The sequence below is a fragment of the Rhamphochromis sp. 'chilingali' genome, assembly GCF_963969265.1.
Source record: "Rhamphochromis sp. 'chilingali' genome assembly, chromosome: 13".
Taxonomy (NCBI): domain Eukaryota; kingdom Metazoa; phylum Chordata; class Actinopteri; order Cichliformes; family Cichlidae; genus Rhamphochromis; species Rhamphochromis sp. 'chilingali'.
In genome coordinates this window covers 7,277,059-7,300,802 of record NC_137940.1, presented here as the reverse complement: position 1 = coordinate 7,300,802, position 23,744 = coordinate 7,277,059, and the positions used below count along the sequence as shown (strand labels likewise).

The window sequence follows — 23,744 nt, the reverse complement described above, 5'->3', positions numbered from 1 at the left end:
GGCACAGCGTTTGATCTGATGTAAACACACTGAAGAGGGTTTCTCTGAACCGCTGCTTCTGTTTTTATGTAGTTTTGTGCTCATCTCTCTCTACACAAGCCTTTTTAGAAGTAGGGCTGCTATGCGGTTGTAGTGGTGGTGGTTATTCATATACTGAACTATTTAATGTCTCAGAAAACCTCCAACCAGAGGAACAAACAAATGCTTATGGAAGATGATAACCTCTTATAGAAATAGCTGACCAGTAACATAACAGTGGCAGCACCACATAAGAATGTGCACTCTTGCGTTAAACTGTTTTCCTTTTTAAGTTTTTTTGTCTTGTTTGTTAGAAAACCAAATAAAGAAAAAATGAAATTGTTGTGAACTACATTTTCCCATTTAAAACAAGTTGATCCAAACTGTATGGCTCATTCAAAACACAGACCACAAAAGAAAAATGTCACTGAAATGCAAACTTTGGATTTTAAAACTTTATTCACAATTTATACACTTTCTTTCCATCACATCATATAAACCTACTCTTCAGTGGCTCCATCAGTGCCCAACTTTGGAGCATCACAGTTCAAACCAGTTACCGCTGTATCTGATCCATCCAGGGTTAGCATACAGGATATCTAGTGTAAGCACTTAGTAAATTCAAACATTTTTCTCTCACATCCAAACTTTCGCAGAAACCCAATGATAGTCCTGTGAGCACACGGATACTTCAAAAATGTCCATTTTAACAAGAAATGTGTCTCAAAATAAAAAGAACATCAGTGACTCAATAGAAGCCCGTCTGTGTTTAAAGTTCAATATAATTCAGAAACTTCATCTTGATGCTGGGAGTTTCCTACACTGCAAATATGTTCTATTACTACATCATAATTTAGGTTTATCTATACAGAGTATTTCTTTTCTCATCGTCACTTAGCCCTGGTTTACAATAACACAGCTTTGGAAATTAAAATATTGAAATAAGATAAATAAACTGGATATTTCAGTCATATTTCTGATGCTAATTCATTGATGCCAATGTTAGAGACAAATATTCTTATCACTTTATTTTCCCCTAAATTAATGATTGTGTGGTACTTGAAAGAACAACTGTGCTATGTTAACAGAAATATATGTTTCAGTGTTAAGATGGACATTTTTTTTGAGAGTGTGCATCAACACCATGCTGTGCAAAACATGAAGCATGCTTATTTTTCTACTCTTGATTGACAGCACTCACTATTCCCAATCATGGATTGTCTAATTTCTTTTCGCCATCATTACTCTGCTAACAGCAGCTGCAAATCTAACCTGTAAACATAAGGGCAAAGAGAGTGGGACAACTGGATCTGTTTGCCCGTTGCGTTACACATAGATTTCAGCATATTTCTCAAATTCCATATCAAGCAATGTGAAATAAAAAGAAAATAGCTCTTGAATACATTCACTTTTTTCATAGCTTTAAATGTATCCATAGCTACTGTGGGTTTATACAAAGCAGAGGAACAAAATAAGCACATAGTTGATAGACCCCTAAAGACCTGAGAACTACAGTTTAAAAAAAAAAAAAAGAAAGAAAGAAAGAAAAGATTTGGCTTGAGAATTATTCTCCACTGTAAAAGTATCACCACTACGAAAAAACAAATCATAATAAAAATATTATGTTAGTGAACTCAACAAAACTTGGTCCCATGTGACAAAGGATTCAATCTGCCACACAGGGAACCTAAAAGCCAGACATATGTCTGTTTGTGTTTTGAATTAAGTCTATGATTTAAAGGGAAAATCCACCTAAAAAAGCTTACACTGTTGGAAAAAAAACTGGTGTGATTTTGTTTTATGGTGCTGAAGGTCTGTCCACATCAGTAACATGCTATATGGGGATGAGACTTCCTCAAGGTTCTTGTATACCTGAGCTATCCAGAAATGATTATCAAAACAAGGGCCGAGGAGGTGGGGGGTTAGCCCCAACATTTCTGCCCCATAGTACCATTAAAAAACCAGCTTACCTAATCTATGAGGTTTCATTGACCCATCAGGAAGCATTTAAAACCTAAAAGATTAAAACATATTCAGAATTTGAATTGGAGCAATCTTATTCCCAGGGCATCAAATACAGTAATTTTGTCTGAGATGCACATTTTGAATGTAGGACGTTAGTACTGAGACGCACCGGCTAATAGTGAGATGAGTGTTGCTATATGGACTCTTAATTACAAGAGTCCAATTAATATCATTTTTTTCAAGTTGCAGCGTTGTTAAGGGGAATATTTTAATCAAAACGGCCATTTTTTCCTAAAAATAACCAGCTAGTTCTCGTGCCTAAACCCAACCAAGCACCCAGTGAAGGTGAACGTAAAATGACAACAAAACGGACATGAAACACAAACACTGGAAAACCTGTAATTTACATCATCACCACCTTGCCTCCCACATAATAAAGATGAATATCCTGGTCTCTCAGTATCAAATATTACAGTCAGTGCGTCTCCATATTAACACCACAGAACACCTCGCACGGATCAAAGAGGCCAGCAGCCACAGACAGAATGGCGGTGTTTGACACCCTGGGAAGATAATGCATGAGCAAAACATACTGCGGACATCATCGTCACAGTAGAAAGCATTACAGAATCAGTTTGTTACATTTCATTTCATCTTTTTGAAATAAAGTAATATAACATCCCCACTGGATACAAATGACTTGTTTAAAAGGCATTCTGGAAAAATGTAGGGAATTGCCACCTGTAGATGTAGATGACACAGGGTACGGGAAGATAGGTATTCTAGGAAAAAAAGAGTACAGTTTGGATCTTTACTGCACAAATAACTCCCAGATTGTTGATTTTCAGCAGTGTAAGATTAGCTGTTGGCAGATTTCCTCTTTTAAAAAGTAGCAGCTCTCAAACTCCATACAAAGGCAACCAGTCTTTTGTAATGCGCATCAAACCAGCAAAGATAAACGTTCCTGTGATATTGTAAACATTTTAAAGAGACTAATGTTTTTGTAGAATACCCCCTAACCTCTATTTTACCACTTTACTCAAATTCTCAATCATGAAGACACCACAGATCCACCACTTCACACATGCTGCACTTAAAAAAAAGTATTTGCACTATTCAACACTTTTTAACAGGCTGTTATCGTTAATTTGCATTCATCACAGATGTAATGACACACTAGTTTGCCACTAGTTTGAGTTGAAAGTGTCACATCTCTTTTTAAATGCAGGAAGCAGGAGAAGGAAAAATAAAGAGTCCTCTGCTTGCAGTTACCTTCGTCTGACCTTCCAGCTTTTGTTTTCGTAAGCACAAAGAAGCACATTAAAATGAACAAGCATCACAGTTAATGTCATGTCCCGTCACTGAATATTTTTCTGCTTTGTTTCATATCTGAACAAATGTAAACGCAGACAAAGCAGTCCTTTACAAAAAATGCAGAACAAGCCTGGCTCAGATTGATGCTGAGGGGAGAGGAGTTTGATATCCTGCAGGCTGTAACCGTACTGAAGGCCGAGAAGGTTCGGTTCATCGCTGAAGATAACGCCTGCAGGGCAATTGTTCTTTTGTTGTGAGGAAACCAGCTTTCACTGAGCCTCATCTGGTCCAAGGATTTAGGAAATTAAAAGCTTAAAAACAGATGAGAGAATAACATGCTTTAGTTAGTCAACCCCAAAAAAGACACCTGGTGGATGTGATGCTGGATAAAGTTAGTTCATAAAGTATGTAGACACAATCACGTTTTGCACATTTTACTATAATGTACTTTACTGAACTGAAACATGCGTTTAAGAAAGTATTTCAAAAGGTATTCAGACATACAGACATAGATCAGATCACAGGTATAAGCCTATTTTTAAATCTTTAAGCAGGGTTAAGATATATGCCCAAACTGTGTGAAGAACAAGCAGTTCTCTCGTCAAGGAGATGACTAAAAATCACTCTAACAGAGCTTCAGTTGTCCTCTGCACAGATGGACGACAACTCAGATAAAAATTCAACCTCTTTCATTTATCAGGTTTTTACGGTAGGGCAGGTATAAGAATATTCCTTTGAGAGTGAGATCCTGGATTATCTGGGCAGAACTCCAAGGATGATATTAGTTGTAGCTGTCAGGGTCAAGTGGTTGACCGTTTGGTCAGAGTGGACTAGAAACTAATCAATACAATGTCAAAGAAGCTGCCAAATGCAACTTGCCTAACAACAAATTCTAAAAATACTGTGAGTACTGTAGTAGTGAGTACTGGCATTTGTCCAGATTTGGAGCTGAGCATAGTGCTACCTTACAGAAAAACAGATCTGATGCAATTTGGATTTTGTTCACATAATTCTGCAGAAACAGCAAATTGGGTCTTTGTCTTTATCATTAAACGTCCATCCTCATTTATTATAATGAGCAGGGTGGCTATCAACCTGCAGCTTTAGCATCATTGTCAGGGTTTCCTTTAGAGCAATTTGCAATCCCAGCAGTAGTAGCGCAATGTGACCAGACTGCTACCACTGCATTGCCAGCTCATTTTGGCTGCTTTCTAAACATCAACTTCAAGTACTAATAGTTCAGTTGATACCTAATATAGCCCATCTTTTGACAGATGCCACTGTGATGATAAGGGGTTTAAATCTTATGGATGATTGGTGCACATTCTTCTCAACCACTGCCCTTTTTAAAATGATAATTATTTTTAAAGTGTAAAGAAGCTACATAGACTCATTGCACCACATAGCACAAATCAACATTTTCAAAAATAAATAAATAAATGAGATCTAAAAATTACCCAGGCCCAAAAGAATTTTTGTTATCTTCATAGTGATGAGCTGTCAAGTTACTATAACTACTCATTTTGCAAACTTTCCCACTTCCTTTGGGGAAAATTGGATTTGCAGAGTGTAAGCTGCTTGTTAAATTGTCACTTTAACAGCAACAGTACTGAACTACTTTAATACCAACTATTGATCCAGGAATCGAAACTCATTCTGTTGATAAAGCCACTGTGGATTCAATTTAAAATGTAAAAATAGTAAAAAGGCAAACCTACTATGACGTATTTCAGTTCCAGTTTTGGAGGGCACTGAGAACACAAATGTTAAGAGAAAAGAGAATTAAGATTTTGTTTTTTAAAACAATTCAGTAAATAACTTAAAACATACTGCATTTCTTGAATGAGATTTATGGAGCTCTGGCTGCTTTGTAAAGCAAAAAAAACAGTCTGTCATACTCCAGAGAATATTTTTAAAGACTACACCGAGCCTTTTGTGGATACAATACTCGCATGAAACCTGCTTTCCACAGAGCTTAAAGCATTTTCCCTGTTTTTGAATTTAAAATGATTCTGGAAAAAATTTGATATTTAATGAACTGCAACTCAAAGATATCATGATCATGTACCAAATTTAAAATGAGAATAAAAGCAGGTCCTTTTTAGTTCTGCAACTGTGAGAATTATATAAAAAAAAAATAGGAATATTTATTTCAAAATAAAGAAAGCCTGCAAGTGTTGAAAATAAGTTTTTTCTCAGAAGTAAAATAAAACTTAATAAATTAAGAAAATAACAATTAATTGTGCAATTCATTACATCTAGCACTTGGACTGCAACAGTATTACCAGCATGTGATGTTAGCCATTACCCAGCTGGCAGTTTACATCACTGTAAAAATTGCATCAGCTAGTTTTCAGATACTGCAGCTTTTCTCTGTGCTTGTTCTGCTTTTCCATGACACAAGTACTCAGTTAGGAACAATTCAGTACAATACAGTCCAAAAAAACAACACGGCCATTATAAAGTGTCTAGACGTAACACTGTAAAAAAGTGCAGCTTGCAGCAGTGTGAGGTGTTGATGGCATAGTAGAATGCACAGAATTTAAAAGTACTCCTATTATTTTGTAGGTCCCATTAAGAAACCCAAGGAGAATAAAATATTTGGAGAAAAGCACATTATATCCACTAAAAACACAAGCTTTTCATCAGAGAAGTGCAGGTGTTACCACTGCTTTGTTGTATTCACACGTCTCAGTTTCAGGAACTTAAAAGCTAAGTGACTGAATGTATTTCACGGCTTGTAATTGTGACACATTTAACATTTTCTCCGAAAAAGGCATAAATGCAGCGTTTGTCAAAAACAAAACAGAACTTACAAGCGACAGAGAACAAACACAGCACACCGACTAAGCAAGCCGTCACACTGAATAAAGATGTTAATGATTCCAAAATTAGTCATTCTCACCATGATGGTTCTTCAGTGAGCAGAAATGCACTAAAACAAGCTGTAAAGAGGTGTTACAGTAAGAGAATTAGGTCAGGGTACAAATACAAAAACATAAGACCAAAAACAGGAGAGAGCACGATGGCACAGTTACTGCAGACAGAACGTCAGGATAAGATGGCAGCTGTGAGAAGGAAAGATGTGAGACTGGAAAGAAGGAGGATTAATTAAAATCATGTTAGAGAAACAGTTGTCTGATTCATTAGCTTTGCAGTACCTTTCAGGAGCCAGAACAAGAGGCGGCTCTGTCACCAGTCGATGTGCCTCGGAGGAGCCGAGGCCCGCGGGAACCTGTTCATAGTATCATAGGTAGGGATGCTACCAGCACAAGAACACACAAGATACACAAAAAGGAGACAACGTTAACAGCTAAAATTCAACAAATCCATCATCGTTTTGTAAAGCCGCCGGTTTCTCCTCTTCATTTATTTGAAATGGAAGAGGAAAAAAGACGAGCGGCTCACAAGGCAGAGAGCAAAACAGCTGCATCGATATCGACTCAGTTAAACTGGACGGCCAATTAAAGAGGCATTAAGTACAATTACTGCAAATGAGAAATGTAGTATTTCACGAGGCTGTTGCCGTTGTTATTGATAATACCTTCAGATTACCAAAAACTGATGCAAAAATCTTTCCATCTCCTGGACTGTTCCGAACAGCAGAGAAAGGTCATCAGGTTGTAGAATACTTACTGCCCCTTTATTTTTTTAGAGAGCTTTGGCTAGATCTTGGACTTTTAACTGGATAAATAAAGGAAAATGCAGGTTTCATTCCATCTCATATTTGTATTTAAAAGAAATATGAACTGCATCTCATATGAAATGTAGGACAGTGAGGAAAACTGCACAAGCAAAGACCATCTTGAGACTGGACTCATCTGTAATTTAGCTGTTTTGCTCTCTGCCTATAGCTCCTGTTAAGGTTGGCTGGTTGGCCAAATTCATCCTCGTCCAAATGCAACTTAAAAATACATAACATGCAATTAGATGTTTTGTTAGTTTAAGGGAAAACAAATAAAAGGAGCATTTCCAGCATCACACAAAAGCTTGACATGCTTGCCTCTCTCTGAACATAATGATCAGGTGTACATTCATCGGACTTTGGCTGACTCTAAACGAGAGGAAAGAGGAAGATTCTTCACTCCACCAGAACGTGTGCACAGAGAGCATGCCTAGTTAGTAACATATTCCTCAAAAGACACAAAGTAAAAAACTGGCAAAATGAGAAAGTGAAAAGCAATCGCAGCAGTTCCTAACTAAACATGTAACTAAAAACATTAAAGGTGGAGGAAGAAGAAAAACTACATCAACCAACCACAACACTTTAGTATCTTAATAAATAATACTATGTAAAGCACTTGAATACTCCTCCACCTCCAACACTGGTTGTTTTGCATAATAGTTGAGCATTAGAGGCCCGGGTAATTAGATTTTTTTCATCTTACACAAAGCCGGGCTATCCATTTTCCTTTACTTCCAGCCTTTAAATTACACTAGTACCTCTTGCATTGCTCAGTGCTTGCACAGAAGTCATGGCGTTACCATCCTGTTCTCCTCTAATCCTACAGAATCTAGATACTGCAATACATCACACAATTTGTTGATAATACTCTGCTGGCCTTTTTAGGTTTTCACGTTTTCTGCTGCCATTACTTTTCAATTTTATGACCTCCAGATATTCAATATGTCTACACGTGTACATGCAATGAATCAGCTCCCCTGCAGTCTTGCACTATGCCAGGCCAAGCTCCTCCGGCATGCTTCCACCTCCACCATCACATGCACTTAACAGGATTAATGTAATGTTTACCTTGTCATCATAGGATTAGGAATACCTTGTAAGTGCTCACTATGATAACCATTATTACCAATTTCCATACTGAAAACAAAATATTGTAAAAACAAAAACAAAAACAAAAAAAGAGCGATGAAAAATGTAAGGTAATACGCCATGCTGAAATGCTTGCATACAAATGCTTTCTTTTTTTTTTTGAGAAGCTAAACTTTTCAAAGATGTTAGGAAGTACACATATTTGGAGTAGAAACCATGTTGTTGTTATTTACACTATAACTTACAAAAACAGGTGGACTTGTAAGGTAATGATTGCAAGAGCCCTTCATGAAAGGTAAGGGGCACTTTTCAAAAGGTAGCACATGACAAGAAGCCACACCATCCACCCATAAGAGCAATTCCAAGCTTAGAAATGCAAACCAGCACCAAGAATTTAGTAAACAGTTCTATGTACAAGAATCAGAGAAAAGCACAGAGTGAGAGACGTTGAAAAGGAGAGGGAGGTGGATAAAATGTCTTACGTTTTCATGGGAATTGTCTCAGGGCTATAAAGATACACACAAAAGAAAAAAAAAAAACAGCAACATAACATCATTAAGTTGGTAAAGGAAATGCACAGATAGTTTCTTGTAATCAGTCAGATTACAAAGTAAGGGATGCCATTGATCATCCGAGACGTTATAGAAAAAACTACTGTATGACTGCAGAGTCAAAGAACGTTAAAAAAATGTGTGTAAAGAAGAAAAATAAACAAACAGATGTGCCAATGCTTCTTTTTAAAGTGCCAAGTGCTTGATAGAGAGTGATGGGGAAAAAATGAAAGTTTAAATAAGGGATGTGGGAAATGGAAATAGTAGAAATGGTTATCACAAAGTGAAATGCCAAGTCCCAGAAACAGAGGAACTACAGAGAGGAGAAAAGGGAGGAAAAGAAAGTCAACTGTAAACTTGTAGAGCCAACGTGACAAACAAGACCCATTCAAAGTTCATTTGACTGCAATAAACCCCAAAAATTCAGCTAAAATATTTATATAAAAAATAAAAACTTGATTCCTTCATATGATTTGCAGCTCAACATGCACAAAGCAGATAGAAAAGACAGAATAGAAATAACAGAAGGATGTCCTGCAACCATTATCAAAATGTGACATATAAACTGTCTTACAGTATGTGGACATTCACAGGGCAGTGTAGATGTTACTTAACTTTACACTGACTAGGTATTTAATATGAAAACTATAAATACATTTAAGGGAAAAGTAGAAGAGCATGTACAAATACTCACTCATCGTAAACATCCTCTGTGTCCATCCTGCGGTAGTACTTGGCCAGTTTTACTGCTAGAATAATGCTCGGGAGCAGGAGGAGAGTGCTGCAGCCCAGGCCCATCCAGAAAGTGTTCTGTTGGAAAGGCAAGTACTTAGGGTGGAAATGATAACCCATCAGGATATAAATTCATAATTATTTTAGCCTTCTGTTATTACTGAGGAAAGATTTCATGCAAAAGTTCAGGCTATGCAAGTAATATAAAATATGTCTTCCCTCAGGACATTATATAAATCAAATGAATAATAGATTAAGATAGACAGTAGTCGCTCCAGTTAGAGCCATTTAAAACTGTCACACTTTTGCTATGCTCATAACCATCCATCAAAACAGTACTGGATGTGACTTTTACAGTGGGAATCAACCTTCTTTACTCAGTTATAGAGTTTTTAACCCAAATATAATCTGTTACAAGTCTGTTTAAACAGGCTCTGTCTTCTAATATTGTTACCATAGAGTCAACCACGAAACTGCAAGCCATGATTTCTGCTGTGTCCACCATGTTGCTGAAGGGCTTGCATGGTGCAACTTCCATAGCCAGCTACAGAGGATATAAACAGGAAATGTCAACACACAACAGATTCAGTAACACTGTACAATTACGTTGCACGTTAAAGTCTGTCTTGGAGATGTAAACAATTGCACAACATCTCCCTGCAGTGTTCTTGGCAAACAAAAAGAGACTTCTGAGATCAACAGAAAAGCTTCATGATTCAAGCATCTTGTTTTTTTTACTTTCATTCCTTTAGTTAACTAAAGCAGAAACCAACATGCCACAGAGCAAATTCCTCAAATTTATAGGGGTCGTAACTGTTATATTTGACTTTTCTTTATACACTCCAAAACCTTTATGCAACATGCAAAGTTTTGCAATGCAACATTCGCTTCAGGCTAAATTAACACTGTGAGAAATAGACCCACACCTTCAAAGGGAGACAGAATGTTCACATTCCAGCAAGTGAAATATGGTGTTACTGAGAATTATTTCTTGTAATTCCTTCTGAATTTTATTCTTTGTAGTTTGAAACATTTTATTGGAAGACTTGAAGTGATTCCAATGGAATCAATGTGAGTCGACAATATAAAGTCTCAATGTAGACGATTCAAGTAAAAGGCAGATTTAAATGCGATCTGACTACTGTAGAGCCTGAGACCTAAAATGTCTTGTGTGTCCAGCTCTCTAGTGTCGTAGTATCTAAATCTGCCTGAGAAAAGAAAGATTTAATATGAGCTTTACATCATTCCTGAAGTAAGACAAAGAATGAGCCGTGTACTATATATCAGATATGATAAATATCATATCTGCTGATTGAAGTTTTCATCGTTTGTGGAAGTGCTATCTAAATCTTGGTGCAGGTTCTTAATGATCAGTAACAGGTTGATATTTGCTTAAAAAAAAACAAACAAACAAAAAAGCAAACAAACAAAAAACAAACAAACAACCTTTTTTGCAAAACTGTAATTTTGTTTCCCCTTCTTAGAAAAAATAGCAAATTAGAACACCAAAACTTACAGATGTTTTCACCCATTCAATGTATTGATGAAAGTAGCCAATAATGGTGTTGGTGTACTTTCTGGACTCCTAAGGAAGATTAGGACACAATGTAAGTACAGCATTTTATACAAATCAAGTATAAAAGCAAAGAAAAATAATTCAGCTGTTACCCGATTTATTAAATGCGTAGCGTTCTGCGAGATGAGGAACTGCGCAGCTTTGATGGCATCAAGAACAGCTAAGATTTTGTTCTACGGAGAAGAAACAACGGGTTTCGTTTAGACGATGATGATTAAATTATTTCTGACTTAAACTTGAGGACTATTTTACTTACAGGAAGATCAGAGGCTGTTCTTTCCAGGAACCTCATACTCTGGTTCAGCGCACTCTGTAGAGCACCAAAATTTTAGGTATAAAGGTCAAAGTTCAGAGGTTAATGACATCCGTTCAAAAAATAAGCCAGTGAAACAGAAATGGAAACCAGAATCAACCGACACTTGATGAATAACATCTTTGCATGCTAAAGAGTTCTGTTCCAAAATTAAATATCCACAACGAAAAGAAAAACATGATTCAGTTAGCTTCAAAGGCCAATTAATTGTAACATATGCAACAACTAACCGGTCTTTCCTTTGCTTCCACTAGTGACTAAGTAGATAGGGTTGCTACACAACATTTCTTTTCTTTAAGTGGATATTTCTGACATTTTAGCACAAAACTCTTCACGTATAACACCAGAGTACATGAGTATAATGTACATTTAATAAAAACACACAATGCAGCCTAAAATTGGACTTTTCCCACCTCTTTTTTAAAAAATAAATAAAATTGCTCTAAATGATGTCAGTGTTTGTTAATGTTCCACATAACGAATGGGGACACTTATTACACAAGACGAACGCATTTCTGCTTACCCTTGCTCTAACATACTTCTTGAAGTTGAAAGAGGAAAAAGAACAACATAAAAAAAAGCAGCTGTAAAAATCTGTGTTGAAGAATATCACTGCTCGTCTGAACTGCTTGTAGCTGTAAATAATTGCTGTTATTCAGAAGAATGGCATAAAACTGAATATTTAATTTGTTTTTCACAGTCATGTCTTAGATGACACATGCCTGAGGGTCAGACTTTCCCATTTAAATTATATTAAATGAATCATATAAATGTCTTATCTCTGTCAAGGTTTATGTAATTCTCTGAAATATATATTTGCAAATGTTAACAGAAAATACTCCTACTTGGTAGCTTTGAGTTTGGGATCCTGACATCTAACACATATCGATATAGTCATTTATAACAAAATAAATCTACAGGGCTCATGTCTTTTAGCTCTGTTGTGGTCCCGAGTAGAGCAGGGCGATATGACCAAAAATATTTATCACGATATACATTTGTAAATTTGCGATAACGATATAACTGACGATATAATTGACACTAAACAAAATACTTTACAACTCCACAACTTTATTAGTGCAAAAAAAACCCAAAACCATCAATGTATTTTCACTTAAACAAGCAGCTGTTTTTTTATGTGCATTAAAGTTATATATAAATTTAACAGTGCAAATTCAAATTCCTCGCTGACAGTTTAACCAAAAGGCATTTCCAGTGGAAATTGGCCGACATATCCTCAGCATAACCATGTATAATATCCACAAAACTTAAAAAGAGGTTATACACACACAATACGGCAATATTATGTTGAAGCACAGTACGTATCACTCCACGAGGCTCCGCCTATGATAGCCGTAATGCTCCAACAATCCATCAAGCGGTGCGGGTTCGTAGCTTAGCAAAGTCGTACTAAAACATTTGACAGATATGCGAGCGCTGTGTAGCACATAAAATCATTTCGAGGTCAGTAAACACAACCAGAATTCATACATAAGGCACACGGGATTATAAAGGGCCACTGTCGATTTTCAGAAAAATCAAAGGATTGATTTAAAGTGTGCCAGTTCCACACCACTGAAGCTGCAGCATTTTTACAAACCAATTCTGGTTCATCCGTTTCATTCAACGATCCGCTTTCGCCTTCCTCATTCTCCGTCGCCGCCGGCATGCTTTTTCCCATATGCGTATGAAAACAAAGGCACCGCGCATGCGCATTTTACCCAAATTCTATCGCGATATTTCATTTTCTTGTTGTTGCCCAACATTATACCGGTATTACCGTGAACGGTATGATATGGCCCAGCCCTAGTCCCAAGTAAAATATGGAGCTCAACTAGCCACTGGTTGCTTATGTCTCTGTATTTTGGCACCAGACAAAGTGTTATGTTAGGCGTCAGTAACACAGGCCTAGAGACCAGTTGGCGATCCCCAGTCTGACTGAGTGGTCCTCAAGGTTACTGTATGAAATAGGTTGTAAAAAGGGTGCTGCAACAAACTCCTCCTTGTAAATGGACTGATTCCCATATAGCGCTTTTCTACTCTCCTGGAGTACTCAAAGCGCTCTAGTCAACATGGTGCATTCACCCAATCACACAAGCACCGTCTTCTAAGTTTCTTAGTGCGAACATATCGGAGAGCAATTTGGGGTTAGTATCTTATCCAAGAATACTTGGCATACAGACTGGAGGAGCCAGGGATCGAACCATTAACCTTCTGATCAGTAGATGACCTGCTCTACCTCAGTGTTGTGATAGGTTATATCACTAGCAGTCCATGGTACTTTGCATGGATGACACTAAATGGTCCGCAGACACTCATGAGGCTAACCACTAAAAGGTAATGACACTTGAAAAAGTGTGTCACAAATTGGAAATGGAGACTGTCTGCCTATCTTGGAAACCAAAATGTTTCAAAAGGCACGACATATACTTTGAAAGCAAATGATGACGTGACCCATTTCACCAAGCGACTGCCAGCAAACTCCAGCAACAATTCACCAACTTGCTGGGGAATGCAAATTTTTTCTTACCGACCAGTAGTTACCAACCAGTACACAGTATAGGCCTGTGCAAGTAGGGCCTCAGGTTTAAAAAGCCTAAAATCAACTACCCACTGAGGTGGGAAAAGTAAAGACAGTGGACCGAAAGATTTTAAATATTCTTTAGAGCTTAAGAGAACTGAATTTTTTGTTTACGATCATACAATATATACATAGCAAACAATATATATATAGGATGCTGCCACCATAATGACACCCTATTTTTTGTCAAGTAAATATCTTATATCTTATTCCGCTTCTTTCCCCATCCTCTTAATTAATTCATTTTTCTTCATTTTTTTAAAGTTTGGCCACTGTTTAGTTAAAATGAAGATTAGCTTGTAATACTTACTGACTAAAACTAACTTAAATAAACACACACCAATAAATGCATCTAATACATACTTTTATCACTTCTATAATTCACCTGAAAGTCATATCAATTCCTGTCTGAAGGGAGGGGCAGACAAACAACCATGACAACTGAATACACCAAATTAATGCAAATTAAATCAGCAACCACTGGCACATAGTTTTGAAATGATGTAGGACGAATCTTTCCTCAAAGAGAATAACTAAATGAATCTAAGCAGAAAACAGAAATAGCTATCTCAATAGTAAACAGAGAAACACAGTAGGGCATTACCATGGATTGCTCCATTGGGACGATCTGTTGCCTGTGGATCTGCCGCAGAGTGCTAACGTGGCCTTTCAGAGCAGACTGTAGATTACTTTTGGGCTGAAACGCACAAACAACCACACAATTTAGTATTTAGTATTTATTTATTTATTGTCATTGTCAAGAACAATGAAATTGCGTTTGGGGCTTCCATACAACCCAAAAAAAAGAAGAAAATAATAAATACCCCTTAAAACCCAAGTGTACATATTTAACCCAGTGTGACTCCAATGCAATAAGACAATCCTTAGCAATAATGTTCGTAGAAATTCAGACAAAGACCTGAGAAACATGAAATATATTACATATACATCTTGAAATATATTAAGATAAATATATCAAAGGCTTAGATGGAATTGAAGCACATATATTATACATTCTTAATTTTTTCCTTGCCTTTTATATAACAGTACATTAGAATATAGTTCTTTATCCCTTTCATCCAGGAGAGGAATCAAATTATTGAATTTACGGAACAGCTGGGTTTACTTCAGGACAACAAACTTATGGGACCTTTAGATTAAAATCTCTTTAAAAGCCCCTTTCTCTAAAATCAACTAACTACAAACTCCATCTTTCTACAGGACCCTAATGGACTTAGAAATTGAAAGTGAATGAGCATGTTGTGCTGCCCTAAATGCAATGGACGGCAGTCACACATCATTGAGAGCTTTTATTTGTTCAGGCAGAGCCGTTGAAAGAGAGCTTAGAGAGCAAGAACACACGTATTTTCTTTTCATTTTTTGCCATCAAGTGCTCCTGTGGCATTGTAAGTACATAAGAAAATTAAATCAGTGTGCACACAAAAGAAAACACTTTATACAACCACTACTGGGTGCTTGTATAAAAGTCAGATTCTTACCATCAGGTCTGTCTGGGCCTCCAGTTCTCTGGCAAATGAGAGTAGATCCACTACAGTGACCCCCTTATTCACCTAAAGACATCAAAGTAAAAGAGAACAAAATATAAAAAGTAAGGTTGTTTTCCTTTATAGTAGCAAAGTTAAATTAAAGATGTTTTTTTGTCCACTCCTTTTCTTTTAGCTACATTTTCACCTTCATCCTGTAGTTTCTTCTGTAGCAGCTTTTCAACTGCACAGATTCCAGTCAATTAGACCGCTAGAAAGCTATTTAATATAACTTTTTGTCACTTATATTATTTCCAACAGACAGCAGAGAGACATGCTGCACATAAAAATGTGTCAGCTTGACTTTTGCAGGGTGTGTGCGTTGAGTATCAGTCAGTCTTTAAAGCTTTTTTTATTTTATTTTCAGTCACTCTGGGGAAATAATTCTAAGGGAACCTGACGGGTTGTGTTAGACAAGACATGAAATGCCAAGTCCCTGCCTGTTCCTACATCCTCTTTGCCTTGGCAGGATCACCTTTGGATAATTGAGCTGCAGTGGTCCTCGACGAAACCCACTGTTCTGTATCACACTGAAGCTCTTATCAGGCGAAGCATGGCTGCCTGTTGTATGTTAACTGACAGCAGTGGAGGTGCCTCTTAGACTGCGCCCACAGAAGTGAGCTATTTCTGGTAGCACACCATTAAAGCACAGCTGAAATATGTTTGTGTGTAATTATGTAAGAATTTATAACAATTCATTATTATTTGACTCCCCACTCTTTCTACTTGGATTGTGCTTTCTCAGATAAACCGGTGCATCTACAGAACAATTTAGTCTAGTAATCACAAAGAAATACCTTGGTTGTGTAGCTGTTTTACACAAATATTGTGTGTGTCTCCTTCTGTGTATTGCTTCTTGTCTTTGTTGTGTATGCTGGCCTGTCCCTTGCAGGCACACAAAACCACACTACTTCCTGCGTGGTTTTGTGTGCCTGATTATCCAATTATGCCCTTCCCCCTTTATTCATGCATATTTTAAGGGATTTATTTGTGTTGCACATTTTTTTCTTTCCCGCTGATGTGTTTGCTCATTCCAGTATGCTTGTGCTGATGCGTCACCTCCTCCAGGTAGTCGGCGTAGTTGATCTCTGACAGCCCTGCTTCAGAGAAATCCAGGAGGTTCTGCCTTCCCTCTGCCTCCAACAGGATTATGCCTCTCAAGTCGATCTTAAGACTGTCCAGCTGACTGACCACATCCTTTGTGAACTGTTAACACAAAGATATAAAATACTTTTTTGTTTAGTTGTTCTAGAATGTATATATTAAATGTTATTCATGCATATTTTATGTGTATGTTCCAATTTTCTTGACATAACATCAGAAAAAAAGACAATCTGGTAATCTTAGGACTTTGAGTAAATTTCCAGTATTGTGACTGTATAGACATGAAAATAATGAAAGGCTTCCAAAAACACAAAACAAATGTTGGCACACGAGCGACCCAAAATCTTAAAGATGTGGTTTGGATGGAAGTCTACATATACCAGTGATGTTTTCTCTTGATTTTTTTTGTTTTACAGTCCCCAGTCATACATTTCTCTACATAATCCTTTCATTTAACATTAAATAGTAAGAGTACTTTTGCTTGCACTGGACTGTATGCTTTAAGGACTGTTGTCCCAAAAAGCAAAGCCATAGCCGTACCGAGACATATCTTGGCAAGTGTGATTTTCGTGAAGGATGTCGTGAATAGAAATATGTAATTTCACAACCAAAAAAGAAGTTGTTGTTTTGTGGCACTTTAAAGACAACCAGACCAAAAATACTGACAATAAAAGCTGTTCTCAGATGACATGGTTGTATGTTTATGTGTTTCCAATAACACTAGAAATGTCCTGCATGTGATGGGTTGCACAACTTTTATTTAATATAGAAAATTCTACAAAGAGATGAGCTGTGCAACACTCCATACACTGAATCCACATACGCCAATGACACCCCCATTTACTGCCTGAAAATATTAATTTTTTTAAAACTTTTTTTTGTAATGAATTTTGAAATGTGAATACTTATGATCAATTCAAAGGTATATATCATAGACTATATAATATAATATTTCATGTCACCATTTGGTGTTAAAGTTAGCACCCATGCTGCATACAACCTAGAGCCATGTGAGAAACTGCTGTGCATTTATACAGTGAGATAAATTAGAGTTACTATGGTGATAACAAGCATGTTAGCTTAAATGAGGGAAGCTCTCCTTAGAATAGATGTATATTCACAATAGGGGGGGGGGGGGGGGGGCTTTTTAGATTTGCTGCTTATAGCTTGTATGATTGGTAAATTAACAGAATAAAAAGTGTCAGACTTTTAGAAAGTTTTTCAGGCTTTAATGAAGAAAAATGAACAATATCCAGAAGCCGCATGGAACATATCATCTGTTGGCGACAATGAGTCAAGGCAATTGTGCCAAGTGTCAGGAAAGTGCTGAATGTAGAAGTGGCTGGCTTAAATCAATATAATGTCACACAGGCATACACTGACTTAAGGGCTAAAGCATGCTGAAATTATCAGCTGTCAGCATCCCTTTTAGTTTGGGACCTAAGAACTTATAAGGTAATGCAAATGAAGTACTGCATGCAGCCTTGACTGCAGATGTCTGGGACCTTATTTCCTGTAGAGTCGTTTTTAATCCAGCTGTTTTATCATGTTTTGCGAGTGGGAGGGAAGAGAGAAAATGTTACACGTGGACAAAGATTACCCTGACTTTACCCTAATATGTGAGCAACATCAGAGTTATTCTTTTTCAGCTGATTAAAATTTGTCCTATTAAAGGTTAATATCATGTATCTTTATATGAACTAGTAATGTAAAGTGTATAACACTTTAGGAGAAAAAAAGTAGCTATTTTAGTTGCTCAGCTATTATAAGACAGCATCCTATCATAATAATAACTACAACAGAGTACGTAAAGGTTACTAACCACTGTGGTGTTCAGGTAAGAGGAAATATTGAAGACTTTGTCCAGATGCATGGCAGAGTAGATGCCTTGGTTCTTTTTGCAAGTACTAATGAAGACAAGTACACGAAAACAAATACACACAGAAATATCAGAAAGGGGAAATAAAAGAAAGAGAGAGAGAAAGAGAAATATCAATATGTAACTTTCTGTCATAGTAAAAATATTTGCTGCCACCAAGTGAAACTGACTGGAAGTACATGACTAATATGTCCATTTATGAGAGACAGTGTATTATTCACGAAAAGCTTAAAATGTTTGCAAATATATTAAAGCTAAAAATGCCTTGAAAGCATTTAGGTAGCCACATATCTTAGACTTGCTTTATAAAGTGTGAAAACACATTCTGTTTGAAAATGGTGACGATGAATCTGCCATCCCAGTATACTGAGAATGTGCAGCATCACACTGCAGGAAGATGATGAAAGCTCGTGTAATCACTAAGAAAGGGGCTGCAGAAAAGCAGTGCAGACAGCGTAGAAAAAAACGATCCTAATTAGCAAAGCCAGGTTAATAGTAACCCTCTCCTTCTTTCTCATTTGCATTTCCATCAATGGAAACAAGATACTCAGTCACATGCTTGATGTCTGACCCTAAGCCAAATGAAAAACAGCATCATCGATTAATTTTGCAGACTATACTTAGATAAATGGGTTGTCTTGCTGAAAAAAAATCATTCATATTGTTGTAAACTAGTGTATGCATGAAATATAGAGAAGACAGGTGGAGAAGGGTGTGAGAATAATGGCATGACAGTGTCATCTAAATACACAAAAAATCATTTTCTTTGCCTGTATAAGCTCTCTGTTGTCAACTTCAGCTCAGAGTCGTTGTACATGTAGCCAGGGATGAAGTTCTTCCACTCTGGGTTGATCATATATGGAGTATCCACAACCTGGTGAAACAGGATGTATAATCAATAATTCCTATGGAGAAGCAAAATGAATCCATCAGTAAATTCATTATTGTAAATTCAAATTAGAAACAAATGCACATCATCATCCACGATGCAGTTCGTCCTCACTGAGGCGGCAAGAAAGTCGAGAAGAGCAATCATGGAGGCACAGAAGAAAATGCTGAAAATGAATTTCATTTGCAGAAACTTCTATAAATTACTTAAGAGACCCCGCTCCAAATCTGACAAACTTCGTTCTCTTTCATGAGTGCCGATGCACCATAAATTAAGAAAAATGGCAGAATATTTCAGCCTTTTTTTGCCCATTTCTTTATTTGTTTTTTAAACTTGAGGCAAAATTAGATCTTCTGAATTATGGATGGGTTGAGTGCAGATGCATTCAGACTTAACGCACATAACAGCTTGCCCTTGACAACTGGTAGCAAATGCTATTCCAATGAGCCCACCTAAGGGACACCAAGTTTTATGTAGTGTGCTTATACTAACAATTATCTGTGCCAGTGGTTCCCAGACTGTGGGATCTCAGAATTATAACTCGGGGTGGAGTGAAGCTGAATGAAAATGACACATTGGTTCTGCACTGCTAACAATGCATGGACACGTTTTTGAGAGGACTGCCCAGTAAAGCTAAAACAGATTAATCTACACCAAATGTCACAACCACCAAAACAAAAACTAAACACTATGACGAAGCACATGCCGGCCTCAGCTTCACCACAGTGGGTAATGAAGAGAGATCACAGTGTGCTGTGTCTGAAAATATTCACTTCTGAATGTATGAAGCTAAAGTGAGACTGTCACTTTGTTCACTATTTACATTTTTAGTTGTATCACACACAGATACACACGTTGGATTTTTCTATGAATTACAGTCAGTTTTCAAAGAAAAATATATAGAATGTTTCTTTTACTCTTCAAGTAGGACTTTTATTTAATAATATATATTAATCTTTGAAAGCAGGGCCCTTTGTATGCTTTATGTGTGGGATCCACTTTTACACAATCAAAAAACACTCTGTTTACATTTTATCTCCCTTATCATTGCATGACTTGCCTTGAAAAGCTCTTTGGTGTGGAATGGTTCGCACACAAGTTTCTCCATGTTCCCTCCAGCCAGGAAAATGATGGTCACCACTCCCATCAGTACCCAGGAGAAGAGAAAGCTAAATCCAACTCCACTGTGGAGAAGAACAAATAGTCCCTGTGGTACAGCTGATGTGTACAATTCTAACACAGTGAACTGTAGCTTTATAGTGAAACAAGCTGTCTGTCATAGTACAGTTTTAATAACTGTAAAAACTACTAGAACATGTACAGTTATACTACAGTTGTACTTGTAAAATAGCAACATAAACCTGAGTTGTGGCAGCTTTTTACACTTTGCATACTGGACTTACGCCATAAGCATCGTTCCTCCCGTATTGGAGATGCAGCCCCGTGTTGTAGGTGAGGCATGTTTGTCATAGCCCAGCGTGCCGCACAGCAGGCCCAGGTAGTTGAAGGCCAGGACCAGGACCACCATGCAACAAAGAGCAATGCAGCCAATCCACCTGAAGGCAGCAGGCAAAGCCAAACTATTAGAGATCTCACAGAAGGTGGTTTACCAAAATATAAATAAGCACAGTTCCCACTGTGGTTTATATCAACAAACTGTCAAAGCATCCTCGAGAAAGAGAGCTTTGCTCCACTTGCTTATACAGCCAAAAAAGCACATAAGCACAGAAACTAGGATGGGTACAATGAAAATAGAACACAAAGCTTACTAAAAAGGAAAAGAGAAAAAACATAAAGCAAGATAAATGTCAAACATCAGGCATATTGCATTAATATAGTTACCTCGTTTCAGCACATTTACATGATAGTTTCTATTTAATAAAAATGTTTTTTTTACTTTTACCCTTAGAGGTTTTCCTTTTATGCAAAGCACTTATAAATACACAGATATGCTTTGTGAAGTGAAGAAGAATACCTGTAGAAGTCCATTTTGTCAATTTCTGGGTAGTAGTCTTCAATCTTGGCGTGCACATGGTTAATGAAGATGGTGAAGTTGGACAGGCAGCTCTGCACTGGGAATGCCTTGGAAAAGCTGCTGATGTTATTGCCAATGCTATCCACCAAATTTGTTACACCTGAGAGAAATCATTTTTTCAAAACAGAAAAAATGAAGAGTGTAAAGATACTTGAAAAATAAATAAATTCATCAGTTTTACCATTTTAGGAAAAATATTAACCCGGATTTAAATTTAACATTGAATTAGACTACGATATCAACAAATGTTTAAAGTGAAATCTGTGCAATTCAAAAAGGCCCCATTCTTGCTACAAGAAACAAACTTACAGTACATAACAAAATAAACATAAAGAGAAACGCAGAGAGTGCAAGGAGAACACAAAAATCCATTCATTTATATAAGCACTTATTGTAATAACATATATCAAGAGTTATTAACTTTTGTGTTTGATTTCAGAAAAACATCGGTTCAAAAGCCACTTACTCTCAACAACACTTCTGGTCTGTTCAATCACCATATGCGGCGTGTCATTCAAAGAGGAGAAGCCCTGTGAAAGGAGGAAAAACAAGAAGGAACACCAAGTTTCTTTGTCCATTTTGTGGTTTTGGTTGGATTTGAAAAAAAAATCAGGAACTAAAGATGAACAACTAAACAAGAAAACTGACAAAATACATCAGAAAATAGACTGGAAGACAAAAAAACTCCAATTAATGTGGTTCATGCTCACCCTCTGAACGACAGCGCTGAGGTCTGTTTTCAATACATCGTTCATCTTTTCCAGCTGTGCATTCACATCGGGTAGCTAACAAGTGAAAAACACAGCTTTGATAAGTATTTGCAATAAGAAATTATCAAAATGTAACAATTCCTGATTGCTGTTCAGAAATCTATTTTTTTCACTAGTTCAAATAACTCCTTAAAAAAATAACCTAAACCTTTCTATTGCTGTATTTCACTGTGCAGCACACTGCATGAGAAACAATGGGACAAAACAATTATTTCTAATGCTTAATATAATGCATAATCTTTAGGGTCAATATAGAAAGGTAGATGATTACTTTAAGACAGACGCAGAAAACGTTGAACTTATCCATTAGCCCAAAGTACTTAAGCCTGATTTTTAAGTGTGAACAATTTTATTGCAAACACGTGCCAAAAAGAGCACCACAGTTACAGTTTTGTACCCGTGTGAAATTTGAGCTGATCTGCAGCTGGGACAACGACTGGCGAATGTTGCGGCATAGCTGGGCTGTGGTAGCATCCGAGTCTTCATCATGGCAGTCAGTGTCATTTAAGGTGTGGTTGATGCTGGTCCGGACTTGGCCCAGGTTTAGGCTCAGTTTCCCTGTTCCATCCTGAAGCACCTCCAGAGATGCATTAACGCTCTCCAAGGCCTCCTTGGTTTCTCGCATGGCTGAAATAACGAGACCACAAGCGACATGGCAAGTGAACTGGGTTTAATATATGAGGGAAAAACCAATAAAGGAGAAATGCCCAAAGCAAAGTACCTAAAAAGTAAAAATGAAGAACAGTGGTTTTTGGGACTGTTCTCGCTGCAGTCACATGTTCTTCCAAAATGTAAATAAAGTCAGCTGGATTGTCTTATATCCTCAGAAAAATAAAAATGAAGGTGTTTTTTCACTAGTTATCTTGAAGAAAATTTTTAAATTAAAGGAGTTGTCATGTAGGGCTTTTCGATTAACTCTATTCCCATTGGATACTACTATGTGGTTTGGCTTCAGATGACTCAAAGAATCATGAATACTTTATATGAATCTTTCAGTTCTCTTCTGGAAAATACTGTAACAGTAAATGTGTGATATTAGACAGCCTTTGATTTCACCAGTGAAGAGGAAGTATGGAGCTGTTTTGTTTGTTTTGTTTTGCTTTTTTTAAACAGTGTATTGGTAACACAAATCGGGTAACCAGAACAAGGCAGTGGAGGCCAGAGGAAATCATAATGGTTGACCAGAAATAGCAGAAATACAGCTTAGAAACAGATATAGCATGATTTTTCATGCTTGTGTGCAACCCTGAACCCTGTTATAAAAAGCATTATGTGTAAAATGGGACTACGTAGGAAAAGAAAATTGTTTCATATTAAATAACTGTTTTGCTAAGTGGTAAAGGAACTATTAAGACCCTTTACCTAATTAAAATCACAATCCTACAATGTCAAAAGAACACATTATGCTGCTTGAATCATTGGATCATAATTATTGAAACATTAATGCGTATTTCATTTTAATGTTTCAGCTGGAGGTTATTTAAATTGCTAATATAGTAATAGGTAACTTTAGCTATATTAATAAAACATTATATATTAGTGACTTTATATAGTTAACATCTGCAAAATACTAAGCATTTCAAGTGTTATGTTATGGTATAGAGTACAAAGTACAATGTTTGTTTCAAAATATAATGTAGTTGAAGTAAAAGTCAGCAACAATGAATTATTTAAATAAAGCACAATGATATTAAAACTG

General features: G+C 36.9%; 1 protein-coding gene across 8 annotated transcripts in view; it reads right to left on the bottom strand.

Moving 5' to 3' along the window:
• Positions 1-464: 464 nt before the first annotated feature.
• Positions 465-23,744, bottom strand: part of prom1a (prominin 1a) — a 90,141-nt gene continuing 66,861 nt past the window's right edge. For 2 of the 8 annotated variants that reach the window (XM_080901276.1, XM_080901279.1), the window contains 22 exons: positions 22,443-22,672; positions 21,986-22,060; positions 21,742-21,805; positions 21,216-21,375; positions 20,644-20,796; positions 20,301-20,424; positions 19,122-19,225; positions 18,295-18,379; positions 16,428-16,574; positions 15,324-15,395; positions 14,429-14,521; positions 11,187-11,240; positions 11,023-11,103; positions 10,871-10,939; positions 9,809-9,898; positions 9,317-9,432; positions 8,554-8,577; positions 8,051-8,119; positions 6,459-6,559; positions 6,203-6,242; positions 5,016-5,048; positions 465-3,608 (listed from right to left, as the gene is read on the bottom strand). In XM_080901276.1, the coding sequence (XP_080757402.1) occupies positions 6,490-6,559; positions 8,051-8,119; positions 8,554-8,577; positions 9,317-9,432; positions 9,809-9,898; positions 10,871-10,939; positions 11,023-11,103; positions 11,187-11,240; positions 14,429-14,521; positions 15,324-15,395; positions 16,428-16,574; positions 18,295-18,379; positions 19,122-19,225; positions 20,301-20,424; positions 20,644-20,796; positions 21,216-21,375; positions 21,742-21,805; positions 21,986-22,060; positions 22,443-22,672 (1,880 nt within the window). In that variant the 3' untranslated portion in view covers positions 465-3,608; positions 5,016-5,048; positions 6,203-6,242; positions 6,459-6,489. Of the gene's footprint in view, positions 3,609-5,015; positions 5,049-6,202; positions 6,243-6,458; positions 8,120-8,553; positions 8,578-9,316; positions 9,433-9,808; positions 9,899-10,870; positions 10,940-11,022; positions 11,104-11,186; positions 11,241-14,428; positions 14,522-15,323; positions 15,396-16,427; positions 16,575-18,294; positions 18,380-19,121; positions 19,226-20,300; positions 20,425-20,643; positions 20,797-21,215; positions 21,376-21,741; positions 21,806-21,985; positions 22,061-22,442; positions 22,673-23,744 lie in introns of those variants that run through there. The other 6 variants (XM_080901277.1, XM_080901278.1, XM_080901281.1 and 3 more) reach the window with 6 other exon arrangements.